Below are 20,691 nucleotides of genomic sequence, written 5' to 3' on the forward strand. Positions count from 1 at the left end.
TAACGTCAGCAGCCTGTGGCTAGAACTTACAGTTCACGGAGGTTGCATTGAGTGACATTATGATGTGTTCAGGCTCTTTCGGGTAAAAATGAGTATTAGGCGAAGGTAAATTATAGCATTATCATGATGTGTTCAAATGTAATCTTCTAAAATGTAGCTTTTGGTGAGAAACTTGAATAAACACAGCTATTTGAAGGAGAAATGTGTTGATGTTTTCACAGCAATATAAAATGTCTGACTGATAATGTCCACAAATTGGGAAAACAATTTGCTGCAAAGGCGGCATAAATAGGGGACTTTTAGAGGCTCTTTAGCGCAGTCTCTGTGTACAAAGGGCTTTTCAGTCATTAGCTACTGTGGCTCGTACACAGTGCAGCTCTTACCGTCTGCTGCCTGGTGAGAACGTCCCTGTACGCGACTTCCCTGCGCTTGACCTCCAGCTCCACACTGGCCTGTCGTCCCAGGGCCATGGCCTGGACCTGACTCTCTGTGAGTGCTGGGTTCTCCTTCCACTGTGGGGTGAGAGGAAAATTCACACACGTTAACCTCAACCACCAAACTATCAACTCATCATGTTTCAGACCAGTGACAGAAATGGGACTTCATTAAATGCACTTCTTTGAACAAATAAAGATTCATCTCTAAGTGATGAAGTTAATGTGCACTGACTGAAGGCTGATTTAGAAACTCACCACTCTGGCGATAGTATCTTCCAGTGACTCCCGGGCTAGAGTCTTCAATGCGTTTGTTGCTTCAATGACTTTCTGTCGTCCCTGGTTTATAAGCTCCTGAAACAGAGAGAGAAGACAGACAACATGAGACAAAAGGCAGGTGAGCTTTTCTCATTTTCACCACAAACAATGGATACATAACTGTGGATGTTCATGAGGGTTTACACGATTAGTCGGCTAGTTGAACAAACATTACTACCGTTCCTAGTTGATACCAGAATTACTAGTTAGTTAACTTATTATTAAGATATCCAGAGGAAAATGGGAAGAGTATGGATCAGCAATGTTCAGCATCTGGACTATTTGACTAGTCTGAGTTTAAACACCTGTTCAAAAATCGTTGACCAGCTATCAGCCTGGCCGAGTAACACTGGGTCGGCTTCATGATCAAGTTTTGTACCACTTCTACACTTCTGTCCATACTCCCCCTCAGAGAATTATCACAAACAGTGCAGCTCTAAAGACATTCTTTTAGCCCATATATTTTCTGTATCATTCAGTCTCTCCACGCTCAAAAACACCTAACGAATACCAGCAAAAAAGCTGTAATGATTATTCCCACCCAGCACCAAATGGCAGACAGACAATTACAAAACTATAACCCAGGATACAGTATTTTACAATTTGATGTCCTTGTTGAAAAGTATAAGTTGCCTATTGGACATTCTGTGCCCCCCCCTCATTCAGATGTGCCACCGTGTATAAATAGCTGCTGCCCCAGACATGGAGTATTACAAACTGCGTGGTGGAGGAGCGGGGCAGAGCCGGGCACATCGGCTACTAGACTGTTGTCACAATTAGCAGTGGGGTCTGAGGAATGTGGGGCGCCATGCCGTGGGGGAAGGAGAGGGAGGAGTGTGAGGCAGGAGAGGGGCATGTGGAGCTCATTACTTACCTCCAGCTGCTGGTTGGTCATGGAGGCCAAAGCTGCCATGTTGTAGGAGAAGTAGTTGGAGGAGCCCATGTTAGTCTGGAGGTATCCTGCCGGGTAGTTGGTCCTCATGGACACACCCTGAGAGACGGAGACAGAGGGTGCACAGACAAGACAAGAACAGGATTAATACATTTTAGCAGGTGTTAAGAGCCACCATGGACATGATGGGAGAGACTGTGTACCATCACTGTGGTGGACCAAAGACAGTTCAATTCACCTGTTGAAGTCATGAGCACTGTGACTTGTCCAGCTTTTCATGTTCAGCCAGAACTATTTACAACAAAGCTTTTAACTCTTCGCATATATCGTGTTTCACTCTGGAATAGTAACAAGATTTCTGATATCAGTCTGTCTCTGCTGATTTAAAGAAATTATTCATCCCCCAAAAGATCATTTGTACATCAATTACTCACCCCAGTGAACGAAGAATCCACAAACTCAGAAAATTCTCAATGAATTGAAGTCATAGGGGTGCCGTGTTAACAAAAGCAAAACTAAATCAAAACATCTGTTAACAAACTCTCACACAACTCGTGCAGTATAATCCAGGTGTCATTTATCCAGACGTATGCTCAGTACTTCGCAGACAAACAGCCCTTTCCGAAAGGGAACTGACCTAAAAGTGAAACTTATCTACACTCTCTTAAAGTTGACCTGCAGCTCCCGTGTTCAGCGAGGTAAAATTACTATTTTGTTAATGGAGTCTGGCTTTGAAGAGAGCATAGATAAGTTTCACTTTTAGTTCAGTTTCCTGTCAGAACTAGGTGTCTGTTTGGGAAGTACTGAGCATACGACTGGATAACTGAGACTTGGATTATATTGCACAAATTTTGTTAAAAAACGTTCTCAATTTTTGTATTCTTTGTTCGAGTTATGTGAGAAAAACAATTTTCTTCACAAATTCAAGGTGACACAGGGTGAGTAACAGATAAACAAATGATCATTTGAGGGGTGAAGTATTCTTTAAACGTGTGTGTGAGAGAAGTGACCTGAAGTAAACAGCTTTGTCCCAGTAAAGGCCAGCAGGATGCCGATGTTTGTGTGTAATTGAGCCTCTGCTGCAGATGGTTTTCCCGTGCCCTGTAATCTGGCCATCCGGTATGTAAGGGTATGTGTGTGTGTGCATGTGTGTATGTGTGTTTGTGTCTGTGTCTGTGTGTGGGTGTTGGGGGCCAGTGGGGGATCTTTGGACCTGGTCAGAAAGACAGGTGTGCAGGCCTAAACAGTACAAAACCTCAAAACAACCGCAAAACCACAACACACATGAACACGCACACGCACACGCACACACACACACACTCACACACACACACACACACTCTTCACTTTTGGGTTTGCTATTAACAAGCAGCCACTTTTGGACTTCAGCTACATTCTCAGATGCTCTGCAGACTTCATACATCTTCAGACAGACAGACACAAAATCTAGACTTGACTTCATTTCCAAAACCAAAAATTTATGACATGTGCCTCTCTACGCTCTGTACCGAGCTGAAGTCATCCCAGTGAGACAGAGGGCTCCTGGGTTCAGTTTAGTTTTGGGCGCCTGATCATGTTCTCACAGTTTTTCCCATTTCCTGAGTTGCAAATCTGATATTCATACACATAGCTTTTCCTGGCCACCGCCGGCCAACCCTTAAGTTGTGAAGACATTAGCAGAGGCCGGGTTACGTTCCAGTTGTTTCTCCTACAAAGCTCAGAATATACAATGTGATACTGAACAGCCTCTCGTGGATGAAAGTGACTACTTGTGCATCTTCAGTGTATGACAGATTGCAGTGATGCGAACGCAATCGAAATCCTCATATTTGACCTCAGCGCCACTGTTTTTTCGCGGCGACTGGGAACCCTCTGTTCTCTTGAAAAGCAGAGGAGCTCTCAGGGAAAAGCCGCTTAAGGCACACAGAGGGCAGAGGAGGGAGAGTGTGTTGGAAAAATAATCATTAGGGTGAATTAGACTCTAGGATTACACAGGGGGGGAGAGGAGACCTGCTCCTGCTCTCTTACAACATCCACCCCCCCCCCCCCCCCCCCCCCCNTGAATTAGACTCTAGGATTACACAGGGGGGGAGAGGAGACCTGCTCCTGCTCTCTTACAACCCCCCCCCCCCCCATATACTTCTCTAAATAAACCCCACTAATTGTCCATTGATTTGTCCCACAAGAAAGGAGAGGGAAGAGAAGGGAACAATGGGGGAGGTGCAGGAAAAAGAGAGAAAAGTGTAAAGCAGACAGAAGGAGTCCCTGACCCTCTGTGGACCTGCGTACTTAGAGTAAGTAGCACAGACTCTGCTTATACAGCCTCTCAGTGATTTGTATAGCAGATCACCGGCCTGATGGTGGGCCAAAATGGGGGGGGGGTAGACCCTGTCATCTGCATGCTTTAAGTGATGAAAGATTGGACAGATCCAACACTAACTCCCACATCTTGACAAACAACAGTGGGGCCTCGCTTTGCTTGCACCTTGCACTTTGATGTCAATGATTTGTAGAATGATGGACACAAGGTGTACAAATGCTGCATGTGTGTGCCTTTGAATTTAACACGGGTAGATATGCCAGTGTGAAGCATACATGTCCACGGTTTTAACTGCATGGAGAATTATGAGGCAGCCGCCTCGGTCAAATTATGTGCCACCAAATTATGTGCCACCAATTTTCTAACAAGCTCTGCACTTGGTAGATTTCTGACATTTGTAATTGTAAATGCAGCATTGTGCCAACGTGGTGGCACTGTATCGTAATTAGGGCTAGGCAATATATCGATATTATGTCGATATCATGATATGAGACCAGATATCGTGTAGGGCTAAAGTCGGAGATTCGAATCATCAGTCAAAGACCCCTAAATTGACTGAGTTTGCTTCAAGTCAAGCAGTCATTTTTTTGTTGTTGGGTTTTTTGCCAGTTAGTGTGCAGTGTACTCCTGGGAACGTTCTAGTCCCCTGATTCTGCTGCAGAGTGAGTGCTTCTCACCTTTACACTGCTGTTTGATACAGGCTGCTGCATACACAGAGTAGCAGCCCGGAGGAGGGAGACTTTGCCCTGCAAGGCTCCAAAATCACAGTATTTCCTGGCTTCTGCGTAGAGGTGGTGAATTTACAGCTCATAGTCTCTGGCTTTTGTTTGATATCTAGTGTCGGCAACAAATGTTGCATACTTCCGATCTGTCATTAGCGCAGTTAGCTTGTTTACTATATTGCATTAATGTTACTGTCAAACTGAATATCCCGCTGAATCCTGTTCAAACTCTTAAACTCTTTATGGAAAAAAGGAGCAAATGGTCAAATATTCGTATTAAACAGCCAAATCTAATTCGACTGACAATTCTTTTTGGATATCGTAAAAAAGCTGTCTTTGTCTTTTCTAGTTTTGAAGGCTGCATTATAGTAAAGTGATGTAATTTTCTAAGCTTATGAAATGGTTTTACAAGATATTCTAAATATCAGTATTTGTGGTCATGTTCTCAGCCTCTGACAGCTTCACTGCACAACTACTATTACTGTGACCACAGAAAATTGCAGATGAACATTTATTTTTGGGGGATTCACATTATAAACCCTACTGACTATACTATGGCCTTTTTTAAAGCATATATTTAGTAGAACTCCTAAAATACGTTGCTTATAAAAAGAGTGTTCGCTGGAGCCAGTTAAAGGCATGGTACACATGCATGTGTGTGCACATGATCGAATGGTACCACCTCTGCTTTATTTTGAGCCAGGAAAAATCCTCCTTGCCTACCTTTTTCTCTGCTTCATACTCGGCCCAGGCTGCCTTGCGATCCTCCTCGCTCAGGGCTTCCTCCTCCTTGTGGTCCAGCAGGGAGTCGTGTTCGTGGTAACACATGATCTGGTCCTTATTGTTCTGCAGCATCTCAGCCAGGAAGGGATCCTACAGCAGGGAGGATGACAATAACGAGCAGTATGAACAGGAGGAAAGGTTACAGCAAGAAAAGTCTGTTTCGGTGTCTATATGGGCACCTGGCTATTGTTTTAGTGAACCTATCCTTTAAACAAGCTTCCACGCTTTGTGTGAAGCATGCAGCATTAACAGGGGTCAAGTCTTCATGGAGAGCAAAGCAGTAGATTGGCTGAGTGCTTCTTTGCAAAAAGGTGCTCTTTAGATCCAAGGACACATGAGAACAACAACAGAGAAAGATCGATGTGATCCATAAGTCATGACCAGAAAATACCAGGCCACACTGCTTTGCAAAAATTACAGCCTTCAGTAAATGGGCTTAGCGCTTACACGTTTCAACTCACATCAGAGTTGAAACTTAACTCAGCCCTGACAACTTCATCAGGGCATGTAAGGTAAGTTTTTGTTAGATCAAAACAATGTGTTTCTTAATAAAATGTTCTTTTTTTATAGATCTCTTGTTCTGTTGGCAGCTGACCCCTGAGACATTCATAAACCTCTTACATGCAAAACTGATTTTCGCTTAATACATCGGTGCTTTGAAATCCAGCTAAAATCCAATGTGTTGACGTGTGCCTTAATATGTCCTCTCAAGACTTTCAATTGTCTTTTTAAAATAGTTCTTAGAGCACTTCTGCCTTCACTCAGCCGTCACCAGCAGAGAGATGTCAAGTAATGAGAGGGAAGAGAGGGAGAACAGCATGCAACATAAATCCACAAAATGAACCAGGGATGTTGCAGTCACAAAATGCTTCTCAACAATGGGGCCACCGAGACTGTCCCCTAAGTCACTCACAATGCAACACGCACACAAGCGTTTAATTCAAAACATAGTTAATTTGCGTTCATACTGGAAAAACAAGGGACCAGTTAGCTTGTGTGCACCTGCATTGTAAATGTGGCAAACAATACAAATAGGTCACCAAGACCTGAATACACAAATCTAACCTCATCTTAGTTCTACCGCTTGGATTTAAGCAAGAAAAAAACAAACTTGGATTTGCCTTTGAGGAGGATTAACAGGACATGTAAAAAACACAACCACAAAAAATAAATAAATAAGGTTTTTTGGGGGGCTCTGGTTTCTATGACTACACTGTTATTGAAAACAATACCTGAGTAAAATTAAGAGAGCTGGGCCAGGCTCTGCTCACACAAACATGGTTTAAATTACTCTCTCTCTGCAGCACGTTTGCTTTTCTTTGTCTTGACTTAACTTTACATTAAACTGGAACTTTGCAATCTGGAAACAATGTCATACAGAAGTTGCATCATTAACTTCAACACGGGCCAATTCACAGAGGGGCTCTGCTTTCCTCTCCTGCCCTTCTCTGCCTCGCTTTGAACTGTGACAATGAGTGTGAAGTTGCAAACAAAATTAATCATAGATGTCACTGGTATTAAGGAGGGGAAAAAGGCAACACCAAACTATGAAATTAAGCAGTGATTGCAGACCTGTATTGAATAAACAGAAAATAAACACCAGACCAGACAGAGTGAAACTGGATCCCTGGAAGTGGGGGGGGGGGCTGCACGAAAACCACACAAGAACCTATTTTTAGGCCTCACAACTCCAGAGAGTGACTGATAAGGTGGCTGAAACAGGTAGGAGCAGACACGGCCACAGAGCTTCACACCCACATACCCATGAACCTCCAACACTTGGGCCCTGGACCCGATTGTGCTCCTCATTGACACATGTTTATGTTTCCCAGCCATCACCCTCAATCAGGACAAAACCAGGCCACCCCTGAACAACTAGACATTTTGGAGCAATCGCACAGCCAGCGATTCAACTGCTGTTTTGTTATCTAATTAGGACATAAAAGCACAGACGAGATTGTTGGCCTGACTCTGATAAAAGGCATCCATCGTGGGGTTTTTTCTTTCAACATAGGTGAGCACAAGGTCAAATAAAGGCCACAGTGGATGCCAGCACAGGCGCCCAGGCTGGCACTGGTACAAGATGTGATGTGCCCACACCCTCCTAAACATCATAGTCAAGAACTTTTCAATGACTTTCCAGGCCCTATTCCCTCAAATTCAAGGATCGAATATGGCATAGTGTGAGACACGGATCAGAAGCACGCAATGAATGCCATTAACACCACTGCAAACCTGCGTCCCGGTGTGTGTGTGTGTGTGTGTGTGTGTGTGTGTGTGGGCTTTCAAATCTCCATGTGAGGCTCTGTGGTCAATGACTATGACAGCCATCAGCCCAACCCTGCTGGAGAACACACTATATGCAGACAGCCGAATGTAGCCTATTTACAAATGTTTTATGTCAAAAAAAGAATATTTTCGTGCACCAAGCATATCAATTCAAGCACATTCAATAAGCTATGTCTAAAAAATTTCAATGCCTTGATTTCTATTCTAAAATTCACAAACATTCAAGGATGTTTATGGCTCATGGGAAGCCTGTATTATTACATCATATGACAAAGTCCAAACCTCAAAATCTGACTCAGTGATAATTAAGATTATCCTGTGGTCACTCAGACATTCAACTGATTTGTCACAGCTCCACATAAAAAATAAAAAAAATCTACAAATTTTCACCTCTATGCTTTGCGACTGTCCTGTTGTACCGTCTGAATGAGGAGACGGATGGCCGATACTTCTGACTATGATGCAAAAACAAACTCTGCATCATGGAATTAGAAATTCCATTTCTGAAAACGATAAACCAATTCCTGAAATATTTTAGCACAGCTTGCGGCTGATTCCTAATTAAACAGATTGAGCTGGATTATTTTTAAGTCAGTGACAACTACTGCCAACAGGCACAAGTCCACAACAAGAGCTGGCAGCTTCTTTCCCGTTTGCTGGCATAAACAGTATCTGCCATACTGTGAAAAACATCTCGGTCGCTCACCTCATCTGAAAAAGTCACAGCCTTGCTAAAGACAGACCAGACATGGGGATTTTATTTTTCGGTTAATGCTGTAGTTTAATGTTTGGTGCTAAAGTTTAAACTGTGTATGACAATATCTACAGCCTGTAGAAAGTGTGTCGGTTTTACTGAAATGCATTAAAGAGGAGCACTTTTGACCGTCGAACGAGTAACGGGTCAGTAGAGCTGCAGGTCAAATGACAGTACAGACGCTCCCACTGGAACCCAGTGCATTCTGGGATACCCAAGTAATCCCCAGCAGCAGTGGCTCTGGGGTGGTCCGGTCCATCTCCAGTTCCAGCGCACTCAATCTGTGTGTGTGTCCTGAGCCCACACTAATGATTGTAGGTAAACTGACCTGGGCTATTGTCATCCTCATGGAGCTGCATGGTAGAGCCTATCACTTTACTGCAGAGGAGGAGAGAAAGTCAGAGACGCTGGGTGGGCAGATGCTCAGACAGAAAGAGGTAAATTACCCCACTCAACTCAACTTGTATTTTTTTTCTCCCTCTGAGAAAAAATATAGGGAGCAGGGTGAGTATTTCTGGGGGGTTGAAATCTGGGAGGGAATTTTGGCATTTGGCACAGTGTGTGTATTTGGCTACGTTCACACTGCAAGCCTGAGTGCTCAAATTGAATTTATTGCTCAGATCCGATTTTTTCCTCTTTTGCTGTTCAATGTGGCCAATGTCAGATTACAGTGTAAACTGCTCATAGTCCTGAACTGACCCATATGCACAGAAGAACAATGACAAAAACGTCACACACAGCACGCCATCATTACACGTAATTTATAGTTCTGCGTTGAATCAAAGTGTAGGTTACGGCGTAGGCTCCACGTCGTTTTGGATCCTACGCCGTAACCTACGCCGTAGCCTACGCCGTAGCCTAACGTGCACCTCCCCAGAATTGTAACTACGCGTCGCAGTGACGCAGACCTCCTGTCTGTCGCTGTATACTGACACCATTTCCCTCAGGGGAAATGGAGCTTGTATTTACTTTTAGTTCACAGATAAGAAACAATAAGGACAGTAATGAGGACAGTAAGGCCTCCACTAAAACAGCATTTCACATCTTGTGTGTGATTTATCCTTCAGGGATTTATACTTGGGATTTATCCAGGTTTCATATGAGAAGAGGGAAAGATCGCCGCTAGGCTAATCAATACAATGTAAAATGCCATAGGCTTGTGCTAATAATGTTAGCATGTTGTATTTGTTTAAAAAAAAACTTTTTAGTACTGGACAGTTGTTTTGTCAGTGAACCTTGTGAGTTGTAATGGAGCAAACTGTGTGCCGTTACCTTTGTTAAATGTTGCTGTTGCCCCTGGCTTTTATAAGAAGAGGGAAAGATCGCCAGCCGCTAGGCTAAGCTATACAATGTAAAATGCCATAGGCTTGTGCCAGTAACGTTAGTATGTTGTATTTGTGGGGAAAATGTGTCCCGATTAACACAGTGTCTGTCTGTCAGTGCTGTGAGTTATAGTGAAGCTGATTTGTGTACTTGTTTTTCAAATTGTCTCTATTAAGCCATGTTTAATGTGTGTTTTGGGTGTGTTTTGAATCAACTAAACTTAACAGCACTTCACAGAAACCACTGCCACTGACTAGTGTTTTGGAGGTGTAACTACAGAGTGACACAGACACACCACTGCAGAAGTAAAAATGCTCACAACGGCATAGGCGACGTGCGTAGGTCTGTGCACAACCATAAATCCCCTTTTAGGAAGCAAACATGGAGGCCACTGAAGTCAGTATCCACGGTTTAGTGTTTCTCACAACAACTCTCCGCTGCATAAGCAAACTCTACTGCTGTCGTTACACAGACGCATCGCTGAAGGGCCGTCTACGGTGCGGCTCACCTCCTAAGCTAACACAGCAGTAGGTAATAGCTGACACCAAGCCGTAAAAACGATCCGTACAAAGTCACAGTGACAGCGTATCTGCTCTGCTCTGTCATTAAACCCGTTCTGTTAGGTAAAGTTAGCCATTTGATGCAAAGCCCTGTCACTGTGTGTATGTGCGGCTGGGGGGACTCTCGTAACTAGCGTGCAGCAGTAGTCCCGTAGCGACGGTCAGTGTTGATATTAGGGTGGGCTGCCACACATTAATCAATGTATAGGAAACACTGAGTTTCATTTATAAGTTGATGTGTTCATATTTAATAATGGAGGTGGATGTCCACATCTGAGGATAAGCTCAAGACTTTCAGTTTAGATCAAAGAATCTCGACAGATTGGGTTTAAATGACAGCCTGATAATCTGCCTCTCTTTTTTTTTATCTAAACAGCCCTTTTATTAAACAAAGTATCTGCAAATGTGCAGTTAATGTAAAAGAGCACTAAGATGGAAGTCTTGGCTTCAGCTGACTGCTAAACACAGTGAAAACAGTTCGGCAGAGCAACAAAACTTAGTGAAGAAGAAGTACACTAATAACACAAGTCATCCAACATGCATGACATTTACCACTGTATGAAAGCCTTTCCATTGAGAGAACAATTTATGCCCTCCTTAAGTCAAATTCTTGTACATGTATATATTATGAAAATGGCCCAACTGCCAGCAGTCCATAAATGATGTAAAGCAGTTTTCAAATTCAGCAGCTCTCACATCAGAAAGATGAAAACTTGGGAGTCGACATAAGTGGGCCTCATGTAGATTTTACAACTTGGCACAGGCACCGACGCGTACTTTACCAATAGACTTTAGGTGACGCTTAACTGTATAAGGTCTGATGCAATTAAACACCCGCCTGCATTAATAGCTCTGGGTTGTATGCAGGCAGGATTTTTGGCCGCATTATCAGATATTTTCTTGAGCTGAGAACATTCTCCACCATGTTAACCCAATTTCCTGCACCTAAACGGTCACTTATTGCGCAGATACTGCTTTAAACATGCTTCTACAGTCACGTTTTATTTTATGTCTGTCATTGCCACAACAATAAACCTCTACTTAACGGAGAAAAAAACACTACACAGAAGGAACTAAATGTGCGGGAGAATGAAAGTTGGAGAGATTGGAAAAATGGGAAAGGAAAACAGACCTTTGATTGGATTCCAGCATAAAAAGAAAACAATACAGAGTTAAAAAGGGAAAGAAAACGCTGATAAATGAAGAGAAAACAAGCCTGGAGGTGGCAAAGGGACAGAGATTCCCAGTTGTCACACTAAAGCAAATAGTTAGTCAAGTTGTCCAGGAGTTGAATGTATTCAAAGTGGCTGTCTCTGCCAGAGACTACTTTTGTTGCACAGGTGCATTAACCATAGCAACAGAGGGGGCCAAGACAGGATCCCAACAGCAGGAATGCAAGTGGCTGAGATATTTGTAATACCTAAACATAGCCAGTCAAAACTCTCTTTCCCCCAGCTGCACACAAATGATACGCATAACCCTACTGGCCTGCTCTAAACAGTTTCTCAGCAGAAATGCACTTAACTACAGGCGCTATGCCTGACATCATGAGGCCACCCCTGCCCTCAAGACTACATTGTCTTTACACCCTCCAGGGCCTACACACAAGTCGGAGGGTTTATCTAGCTGTCAGTCAATTAACAAAGAAACAAAATCATGCATGTCACAAAGGGCTAAACAAAGACAATAAACATACCACATTCCTATAAAAGCAAGCCTCAGCTAGCAGCAGTAGGGGGGGTGTATTTCTACAAGAGCTCGCTACAGGGAGCGGCCAGCTGGAGCTGGACGGACAGGTCAGGAAGGATTCACACAGAGTCAATTAGAGCATAATGACGGAACTGACAAAAAATGGTAATCAGTTTTTTTGAATAAATCTACATGACAAGCTGGCTGTGCAATAGCTGTAGTAGTTAGAAGAGTACAAATAGAGAGGTGGCGAGGTGTTGCTCAGTTTGATGTAAAGGGCTGTTCTCCACAGTCCACTGACTGGCCAGGCTTACAGTTGCCAGACTCTGCAGTTTCTCACGTTCCATAGACAGAGGGCAGGGCGATGCTGGAGAAGAAGTGGTTCATAGGACGTGTTATCCAACCGTGTTGGAAATCACAAATGTTTACAGCTGTTACAAATGGCAGTGTCAAAATTAACTTTCTGACTTTCAGACCAAAGGCATGTGATGGTTAAGCAGATCAGCTGATGTCGCATATGGTAAATAGTGCTTCAAAACTAGGACTGCACAACATGCGTAAAAACACATCAAGTTTTACCTGCCAGTGTGGCAGATAGCCTCCCTAAATTTACTTGTCAAACAGAGAATTTACCCACATTTGGTGCTGATGGGTGATAATTACAGAACTTGCCGAATGGCCACACTGGAAGGCGGGGTGAAAAACCGTCCGTCAGAGAGACGGAGAGATGCAATATCACTTACATTTAGGGACAATGCTGCACAGCTTCTAACAGTCTCCTCTGGAAGATATTTGTAGTGTTGCACTCATAAATGTGAAAAGTGACAGAAAGCCGGAGAGAAGTTCAAACCCTGACTCTTATCACCTCTGCACCACTGGCCAATTATAGTGCAAAGTGAATGTGAATGTCTGATTGCTGGCTTCAGAGAAGTAACAGGAATTAGTCGGACACAGACCCCCAATTCCAATGTGAGAAAGGTGTGGGGGGAAAGGGTTTCAGAAGCTGTCTGATTAATTGGACAATATTCTGAAGAACTATACTGCTGCCTCAAGACCTTCTGGAAATATTTAGGCCATCTTTGTATGGCTTCAGTACAACAACACTTTTCAAAATTCGGCGTTGTTGGTGTTCTGTACATTTCTAAGCCCATTATCTAGTGGTGTGTTTCACCCTTTCCTTTTCGCTGACAATGAAACAACAGCCTAGCCAAATAAAATCAGTAACAATAGTGACCATCTATTCACATGTTCAAGTTCAACAAGGGGCAGGACAAAATATTAATATGGGAATACATTTTATTACTTCCTCTTGCAATATGTTATCCAAACACTGGCACCAATGATCAATGATTTTAGTAAATCATGCAGGCCCTTAAATGAATTCCCCTGCCAACCTGAATACAGAGTCACGACTCCTCATGGTGGCGCTTATCAACTGAATGAGGGTAAAGTGAACAGAATTGGACTAAATTGCAGTGAGGAACCGACTCTCAGTGGAAAAAATGGCAGGCAGCGCAGAGTCGGACAGCAGAGGAAAACAAATCAGAGAAACACCTGCATCTTTTAAATTGAAAGACTAGGCCCACTTTGATTTTTACAACACAGATTGAACAAAAAAAAAAAAAAAAAGGACTATGGGATGTGCAAGACAGAGATAAAACGATTATTCTGCTGCATTTTGTTGTGTTATGAATCCAGCGCATCCTGTTTATTTACAGCCCAACAGTGTTGCCAACTTAGTGTATTCCTTCCAAGATTGAGTGACCTTTCAGACCCTCTAGGGACTTTATTTCTAAAAATAACCTGCTGTCACCATGGCCGCTACAGGTGTAGCCTACTGAGCTCTCTTCCGTTATGAGGCACAGCTCTCAGGATGGCTGCTAACATTTCATTTGCGATGGCATCACCAAAATGCGTCAATGTGTGGAGCCACATAATTCCTGTTTTTTGCCTTTTTAAAAAGGGGTATTTTTTTCTTCTTCAGTTACATTAGTTAGATGACTGCAATGTGTCAAGCACCACAGAACCATTGTATTGTGCTACCATTTTTTATCATGGCCAAAATATCATGAGTTACCATGTGGTTCCCACCACTAATACAGAGACAGATTCATCATTTAAGAGGCAGAGACACCAAATATTTCCACAGAACAGAAAGCAGCAAACGAGGGCAATGGCTCTTGCTTTTCCCTCGCCTGCAACGACACGGTCCCTTGCTGTTACTATCATTAGTGCTCTCTCCACCTGCAATGCAACAAGCTCAGGCATGTTTTCTGAAAGCTGGCAAAAAGCATTCTGGGAAGTATGAGAAACCACTTACCCAAGTAGATATAGACTGCGCAAACTAAAACTAATTTACAAAACTGTGAGCTCAAAAAACACCCTACATTCAACTGAACATCACCGACTGGTAATATATAATGCTAGAGGATTCAAGGGGGGCTTTTCTTTTAAGGTCAAAGTGACTTCCTACCCCTAATGAGACAAGCATGGTGTGGCTTATTGCTCCAGTCTGCTCCTGTCTATACTGTGGTTCAAGTGCAGCCTCCCCACAGCCTTTCAGTGTACCTGACAGGGCCTAATGACTGCTGCAGCCATCACCTGCTGAGAGCACATACAGTGAGGTACGCCCACAGCCTGCCAGCTTGACCGACAGTGCACAATGCAGCAACATTTGCAGACAATGCTGAAGAGTCGGGTAGAAATTGTCCAAAGACGTAACTCCTAATTTTACATGTGGTCGCATGTTAGATGGAAGAGACATGGGTGATGAACAGGAAATAGGTGAGGGTGTCTAAGGATGGGTGGGTGGGGAGTCAAACTCCCATGTCTGGGCTGCAAGGACCTTCTTTGTCATTAGGAGGAAGTGCTCCTGCTTCCTTTGTCTCCAATTAGTTTCTCTGAGGAGCGCAGAGACATCTTTAAGAGAGGGGTTTAAATAATGACCCTTCATCATGCAGGGTAGGCCAGAGGGAGAAAAAGAAAAACAACTTTACTGAGCTCGCTTTGAACATTCAGAGGCATAGTGGTGAGTCAGGGCAACAGGTGGTCCTGAAGATGGTGGACAGGGAAGAGTGAGGACATCCGTCGGGACAAGGGGGAGGAAAGTGGAAATAAATGTAAAGTATGAGCTGAGGTGGGTGCAGAAAAAACCATGGCAGGACACTGGCAGATAGCGGACATAAAGAGAGAGTGAACAAGAGAGTAGATAGGTGGGAGGGGTAGCAGAGGAAAGAAATCTCGTTAGTGAGTTTTTCCCTACTTCAAGGCTTAATGCAAGCAAAAGATAAGACCAATACCAAGTCCAACTCAGCTTCATAAAATCTGAAAAAAACTGAATTTCAACCAGTGAACTATGGTAAACTTTCCTCCATCATACCAGGGGCAAAATCTCTCTGAAAGATATCATCCACAGATTTTCTCTGGTTCCAGGGTTGTTACTGAAACTACAGACTGTACTTGTGCTTTTTCTGTATTCTGGCCACCACGAACAGCATAGACAGTATAGAAGGGATCGAGAGAAAGAGATGCGCCCATCTCTCTATCTCTAAAAGGCAGTGATAATAAAATATGAACCAAGATTTCTGTTACTGTGTTGCCTATTTCTCATCTCAAATGTTTTCAGAAACATATTTTAGCTACACATTTTAACGGTAATCCAAGATCATTTGTTACCAGCTGGCCGCCATTTTGTTTCCTGTGTCAAAACAGACAAGCTCACGCTCAGTCACTCACCAGCGGCACTGACTGTTGGTTTTGTGTGGCACAGAGCATTCTGGTAATTGTTGGTTTTCTAGCTCTTGCGCAAAAGCGAGTACCACAGCCCTCTTTGTCAGTTTTCTCTCGTTATGTAGCACCAATTACAAAAGTGTTTGTCTTTCTACTGCAAAGACAGTCCAGTTTTATGAAAAACACATCTTTCCAGTAGTGAAATACTTCTTTAAGCACAAATATCAAACACTGCCTCTCTGACCTGTGTGACCCAAGTTTTAAAGTAATGTGCCCTCTCTGGCTGAGAAAATAACTCTTCCCAGTGTGAGGAGTTTAGAAGAAGAAGTACAAAACTCCCTCTGCCGTGGCTCGAATCATGCTCTCCTTCTGTGCAGAGCGTTGTTGGCTGAAAGTGATGGAGGGTGTCTGACTCATCTTCAACATCATTCCAGACGGCAAATTCCTTCCGTAATACTGCACTCCTGCTGCCACATCATAGTTAACCCCCTGGCCAAAACAGGTCAGCTTGTTAAAGAGCTTGTCAGCCTCTCCGTCTTTAATACTGTGTCACATAAATGTCACTGGGCTCATTAAAGATCATACACATCTAACAGGCCGCGGCTCAATGAACACATCTTTCCTCTTCAAATCTCCAACTGTGCTCCGCTGCGCTGTAAGCAGGCTACTTCTGGTTTAGAGGAATATGGAAGGTGAGTGCAATGATATCAGCTGCCGGCTGAGCGGATTCATGCCGCGCTTCTACCTGTTAATACCCATGAAGGGAACAGTGACAAAGATCTTTTGACAGTGTAAATGGAAAACAGATTTTCCATCAAGGTGCACTGAAAGGCCTCTCAACTGTCTGGTGAAAGAGCAAGCGAGTTGGATACACAGTTTTTCTTTTATCCATTCTGTTTACAGACTTCTGCAGAGTAACCCAGGTCAAACCAAAACAAAGAGGTAAAACCACTTAAGATGATCTGAATAAACCCAGAGACTGCAAAAAGGGAAGGAGTGGAAGAGGATGGGAGTAATTCAAAGATCAACAGAGAAGTAAAAGACAGCAAGGAATTAATGAAAAAAAAAAGAGGAGTGCAGGTTTATAGCAGGGCAGAAGCAGTGTTGCAATGAGAAGACTATTTAGTAAATAGAAGTAAACACACAAATCTGTGCAGCTGTGCGGGGTTGGATGGCCCATGTAAGGGCTGTGTGTTCTTATTAAACCCCAGGGGGCCCAAATAGTGACACTGCACCTGCATTAAGGGGAGCAAAGGCGAGCGCAAGATTATGAAAGGAAACGAGAATAAATAGATAGATCCCGGAAAGGCAAGGCAGGATACAAGCTGGCATTGTGTTCAAACAACAGTTTATCACTCAAGTGCTAAACTTCAAAAGGAGGAACATACTACTTGGTGCAAGTTTAGAAAAACAAGCTTGGCATTTAAACTGGCATTCTGTGCCATATTTGTTGAGGGAAAAAAAGACGATTTTACTACTGTTAATAGGTTTCAGCTTGCTTTTCTGCATTTCCTTTGGGGATCAGTCTGAAGAAAACCATGAAATCTAAGTCAGTGGTTCGTCAAAGCCTAATAAGATGCATGATTTGTTCTGAATTTAATTTACAAAAATATGCTTGGTTCTAGAGAGCATACTTTGAACAATTTAAGCGCATACATGGCACACATACAGAATGTGCATGATAGTTCTCACCTTAGGAAGCAAGGGCGTGGCTTTCTTGCTCTTCTTCCCTGAGGGATCATCCAGCATGTCTGGTTCAAAGGTGTAGAGCTCGGCCAGCTCGTTCGTTGTAAAGTGCCTCTCAATCTGCTGCTGGTCCACCACTCGGAATGACAAAGACTGCTTGGTTACCTGCCGGTCATAAATCTTCTCCTCCATTGTACCCTAAAAGAAAAAGACAATGTAATGAAAAGACAGCCAAGGAAGAATACCTCTTTACTTACAGAAAGTATCAAAACAGTTTGATAATCTGACCTGGGCCAGGAACCTGTACACGTAAACAGTCCTAATCTGGCCAAAGCGATAGACCCTGAAGATACTCTGGACGTCGTAGGAGGGGTTCCAAGAGGCGTCAAAGATGATGACCCTGTTAGCTGCCACCAGGTTGATGCCAAGAGAGCCAGCTCGTGTTGAAATGAGGAACAAACGACCTCTAGGAAAGAGAGCGGGGAAGAGAGAGGCAAGTTAGTGCTTAAAATGCCCAATGTTTATGTAGTTTTTTGTTGAACCACAAGCCTCACACAGATTTACATTACCTAGGTTTATGAAAAAAAAAACACTTGACACTTGGTGACTAGCAGATGAATTAGAATGGTAGGTGTAGTTAGCATCTTTAGTTTGTATTGTTTGTGAGCTTGTAGGATAACTGGTAGTGGCTGACACAACATTAGTGGTTGTGAAACATATACTAATATTCGAAACAACAGGGTTGTTGGTAGAGGTTAGTGGAAGGAAGCCCCGGGGTCGGGTTTACATCCTTAAATTGCACACTCTATCAGGTTTGTTATCAAAACTTAACCTCTGCTAATGCAAACTCTGCTCCCTGTACTGACAAGTTCACTCTGCCTTGGAGGTTTCGCGTTTTTTGCTGGTGTTGTGTCGAAATCTGTTCCCTAGTCGATATGCTTTTTCTGTACTAGACAGCGATTGGCTTTTGTTAGTAACATACCTAATTTAGCTCACCCAACGTACATTTGAATCTCAGATTTAAGGGAAATGCACAGACATCACCCCCTTCAGTAAAAGAATGTGAAAACACTTCATGAGTAACTAAATTTGCACAGATACAAGTCAGTATGGTCATGGTCAGACCTTTTAGGGGACATAAACAGAAGATAAACACATTTTTGAGTGTAGGTTCAGTATATTACCTTGTGTTACTGGTGTCATTAAACTCTTCAGCCCACTTCTTCCTGGTGGTGGCATTGGTGGAACCATCCAGGCGATAGTAGTCAATGTTCCTGTACCACTTCCCTTCACCTTTAGATACATGTTAAAGTTATGAAGTGTGCTGTGAATATTCAACATCTCAATCTGTGCTCCACAAAACCTTCAAAATGCATGTGTTACCATCAGCTCAGCCTTTTCCTTGTCAAAAGGACTTAGTTTGGGTATTAGCAGACAGCAGATAGATGGTTGTGTTGGTTAGAGGCCAGCCGTGTTTAGCCTTCAAGATGGCCAACCCCCTACCAGCCTTCATAACCAACATCTCAGTATGTTTCCAATTACGGCACTGTGATCTTTTCATTACAAATTACAAACCCTTGAGCAAACATTTTTTTGTGGAATAAAAAGTCAAGGTCTAATCATTTTCAAAATGAAAGTAAAAACAGCTGCTGGAGTTTAATTAGGAACATGACCTTACACCAGCGGCGATGTGTGTGTGTGTGTGTGTCTGTGTGTGTTTAAGGGTAATAAGCACTCCAGCATGTACAAAAATGCATTTTGCATGTAGGCTGTCTTACAAGTGTGAAACCTGCACTTCCATATGAAAATACTTCAGCTTTCTCCAAAGCTAACGCTAGCATTTTTTTATATATCGCACACAGTTTAGCCTGTTCAAAGACGACAGTGTAAAACCACAAAAATGACTTTGAGACAGACAACTGGGCTCCTCGAGCTCCATAAGTCAGTAGCTGGCTTCCAATATTGAACATTGCTCTGTGAATTTCACACATCATGAAACTAAAAGCAGCAAGTCAAATCATAACATTAAGATGGAAGCTGATCATGGGCAACTCATTCAGTGGTTAGTAGGGCTGTCCCAAATGCCATTTTTTAACATTCGGACCTTCGGCAGAATTTATAACGAATATTCGAATATTCGTTCACGGCGGGCGGGCGGGCGGGGGTGCTGCGGCCGTGCTGCCTGCTCTCTCCAGTTTTACGCCAGGCTCGGCTCCTTTCAAAGACTCCTTGCGAAGCATTCCTCCGGGGTTTTTTCGGACCTAATTGTATTGCGGAGTTTTGCACAGCAGTGACCGAAACTTTGCTCTCAAACCACAAAAAAATGTGATGGCACAACAGTCTCCTTCAGTACATTATTCTGTGCTTTCTTTTGATTTTCACATTGGCTAGTCATCCTGTTTAATTTGTCTTCTGATTAAATTGGAACCGCTGTAACAAGTTGTAGGAAGCCTCTGCAAGTAATTGGTTGCTGGCAGACACTCTGTGCTGCGCTGCTGGTTCTGCCGGCCTGAATAGAATATAATGTCTATAGCCTTACTGTTGTGTACAGCCTTTATAGACTGAGCTGAGTAGTGATGCGCGGGTCGACCCGTAACCCGCGGGACCCGCAAATGGACCTGCGGGTCGGGCAGCAGTGATCGTCTGTTAAATCGGTCTGTAAATGATATTTTGACATTATTGGCTATTACTGTCATGGCATCCGAAGGTACTGATGCGTTGAGCAGGTGACAGTCCGCGGTCGTTTTCAAAACACACTTGTGTCACGCACTCCAAAAGAAACTTGTTGAAACTTTAAACAATAATTTATTGTACAAAACGGGGGAAACAAACGTTGACAAAAACGGTTCCATAATTCATATTAAATTCAAAAGATAACGAAAAAACAGCTACAAGTTAGAGGGAATAGTGATAAAGTGGTAAAACCTGGCATTGATCCACAGCCTCAGACGGATGCGCTCAAGCCTGCCGTGCGCACAAGCTCCGTTGGTAGGGGATACAATATTTTCACATTTAACAATGCAATTTAAAAGTTTTGATTTTTATTGATAACCTACATTTACAACAACAAAAAGACTACATTTAGCACCAAAAAAATATGTAAAAAAAATAAAAATAATAATAATAATAATAATAATAAAAAAATAAGTGAATAAAAAAACGAATATCGAATACCAAATTTTCATAACGAAT

General features: G+C 43.0%; 1 protein-coding gene across 2 annotated transcripts in view; it reads right to left on the bottom strand.

The window, feature by feature from the left end:
• atrx (ATRX chromatin remodeler) overlaps positions 1-20,691 on the bottom strand; it is a 45,514-nt gene that overhangs the window by 2,100 nt on the left and 22,723 nt on the right. For both annotated transcript variants that reach the window (XM_050042345.1, XM_050042343.1), the window contains exons 27-33: positions 18,684-18,792; positions 17,788-17,965; positions 17,506-17,697; positions 5,410-5,559; positions 1,627-1,743; positions 693-788; positions 384-512 (exon numbers count right to left, since the gene is read on the bottom strand). In XM_050042345.1, the coding sequence (XP_049898302.1) occupies positions 384-512; positions 693-788; positions 1,627-1,743; positions 5,410-5,559; positions 17,506-17,697; positions 17,788-17,965; positions 18,684-18,792 (971 nt within the window). The remainder of the gene's footprint in view (positions 1-383; positions 513-692; positions 789-1,626; positions 1,744-5,409; positions 5,560-17,505; positions 17,698-17,787; positions 17,966-18,683; positions 18,793-20,691) is intronic.

This window comes from Epinephelus moara, chromosome 4, assembly GCF_006386435.1.
Source record: "Epinephelus moara isolate mb chromosome 4, YSFRI_EMoa_1.0, whole genome shotgun sequence".
Classification (NCBI taxonomy): Eukaryota; Metazoa; Chordata; class Actinopteri; order Perciformes; family Serranidae; genus Epinephelus; species Epinephelus moara.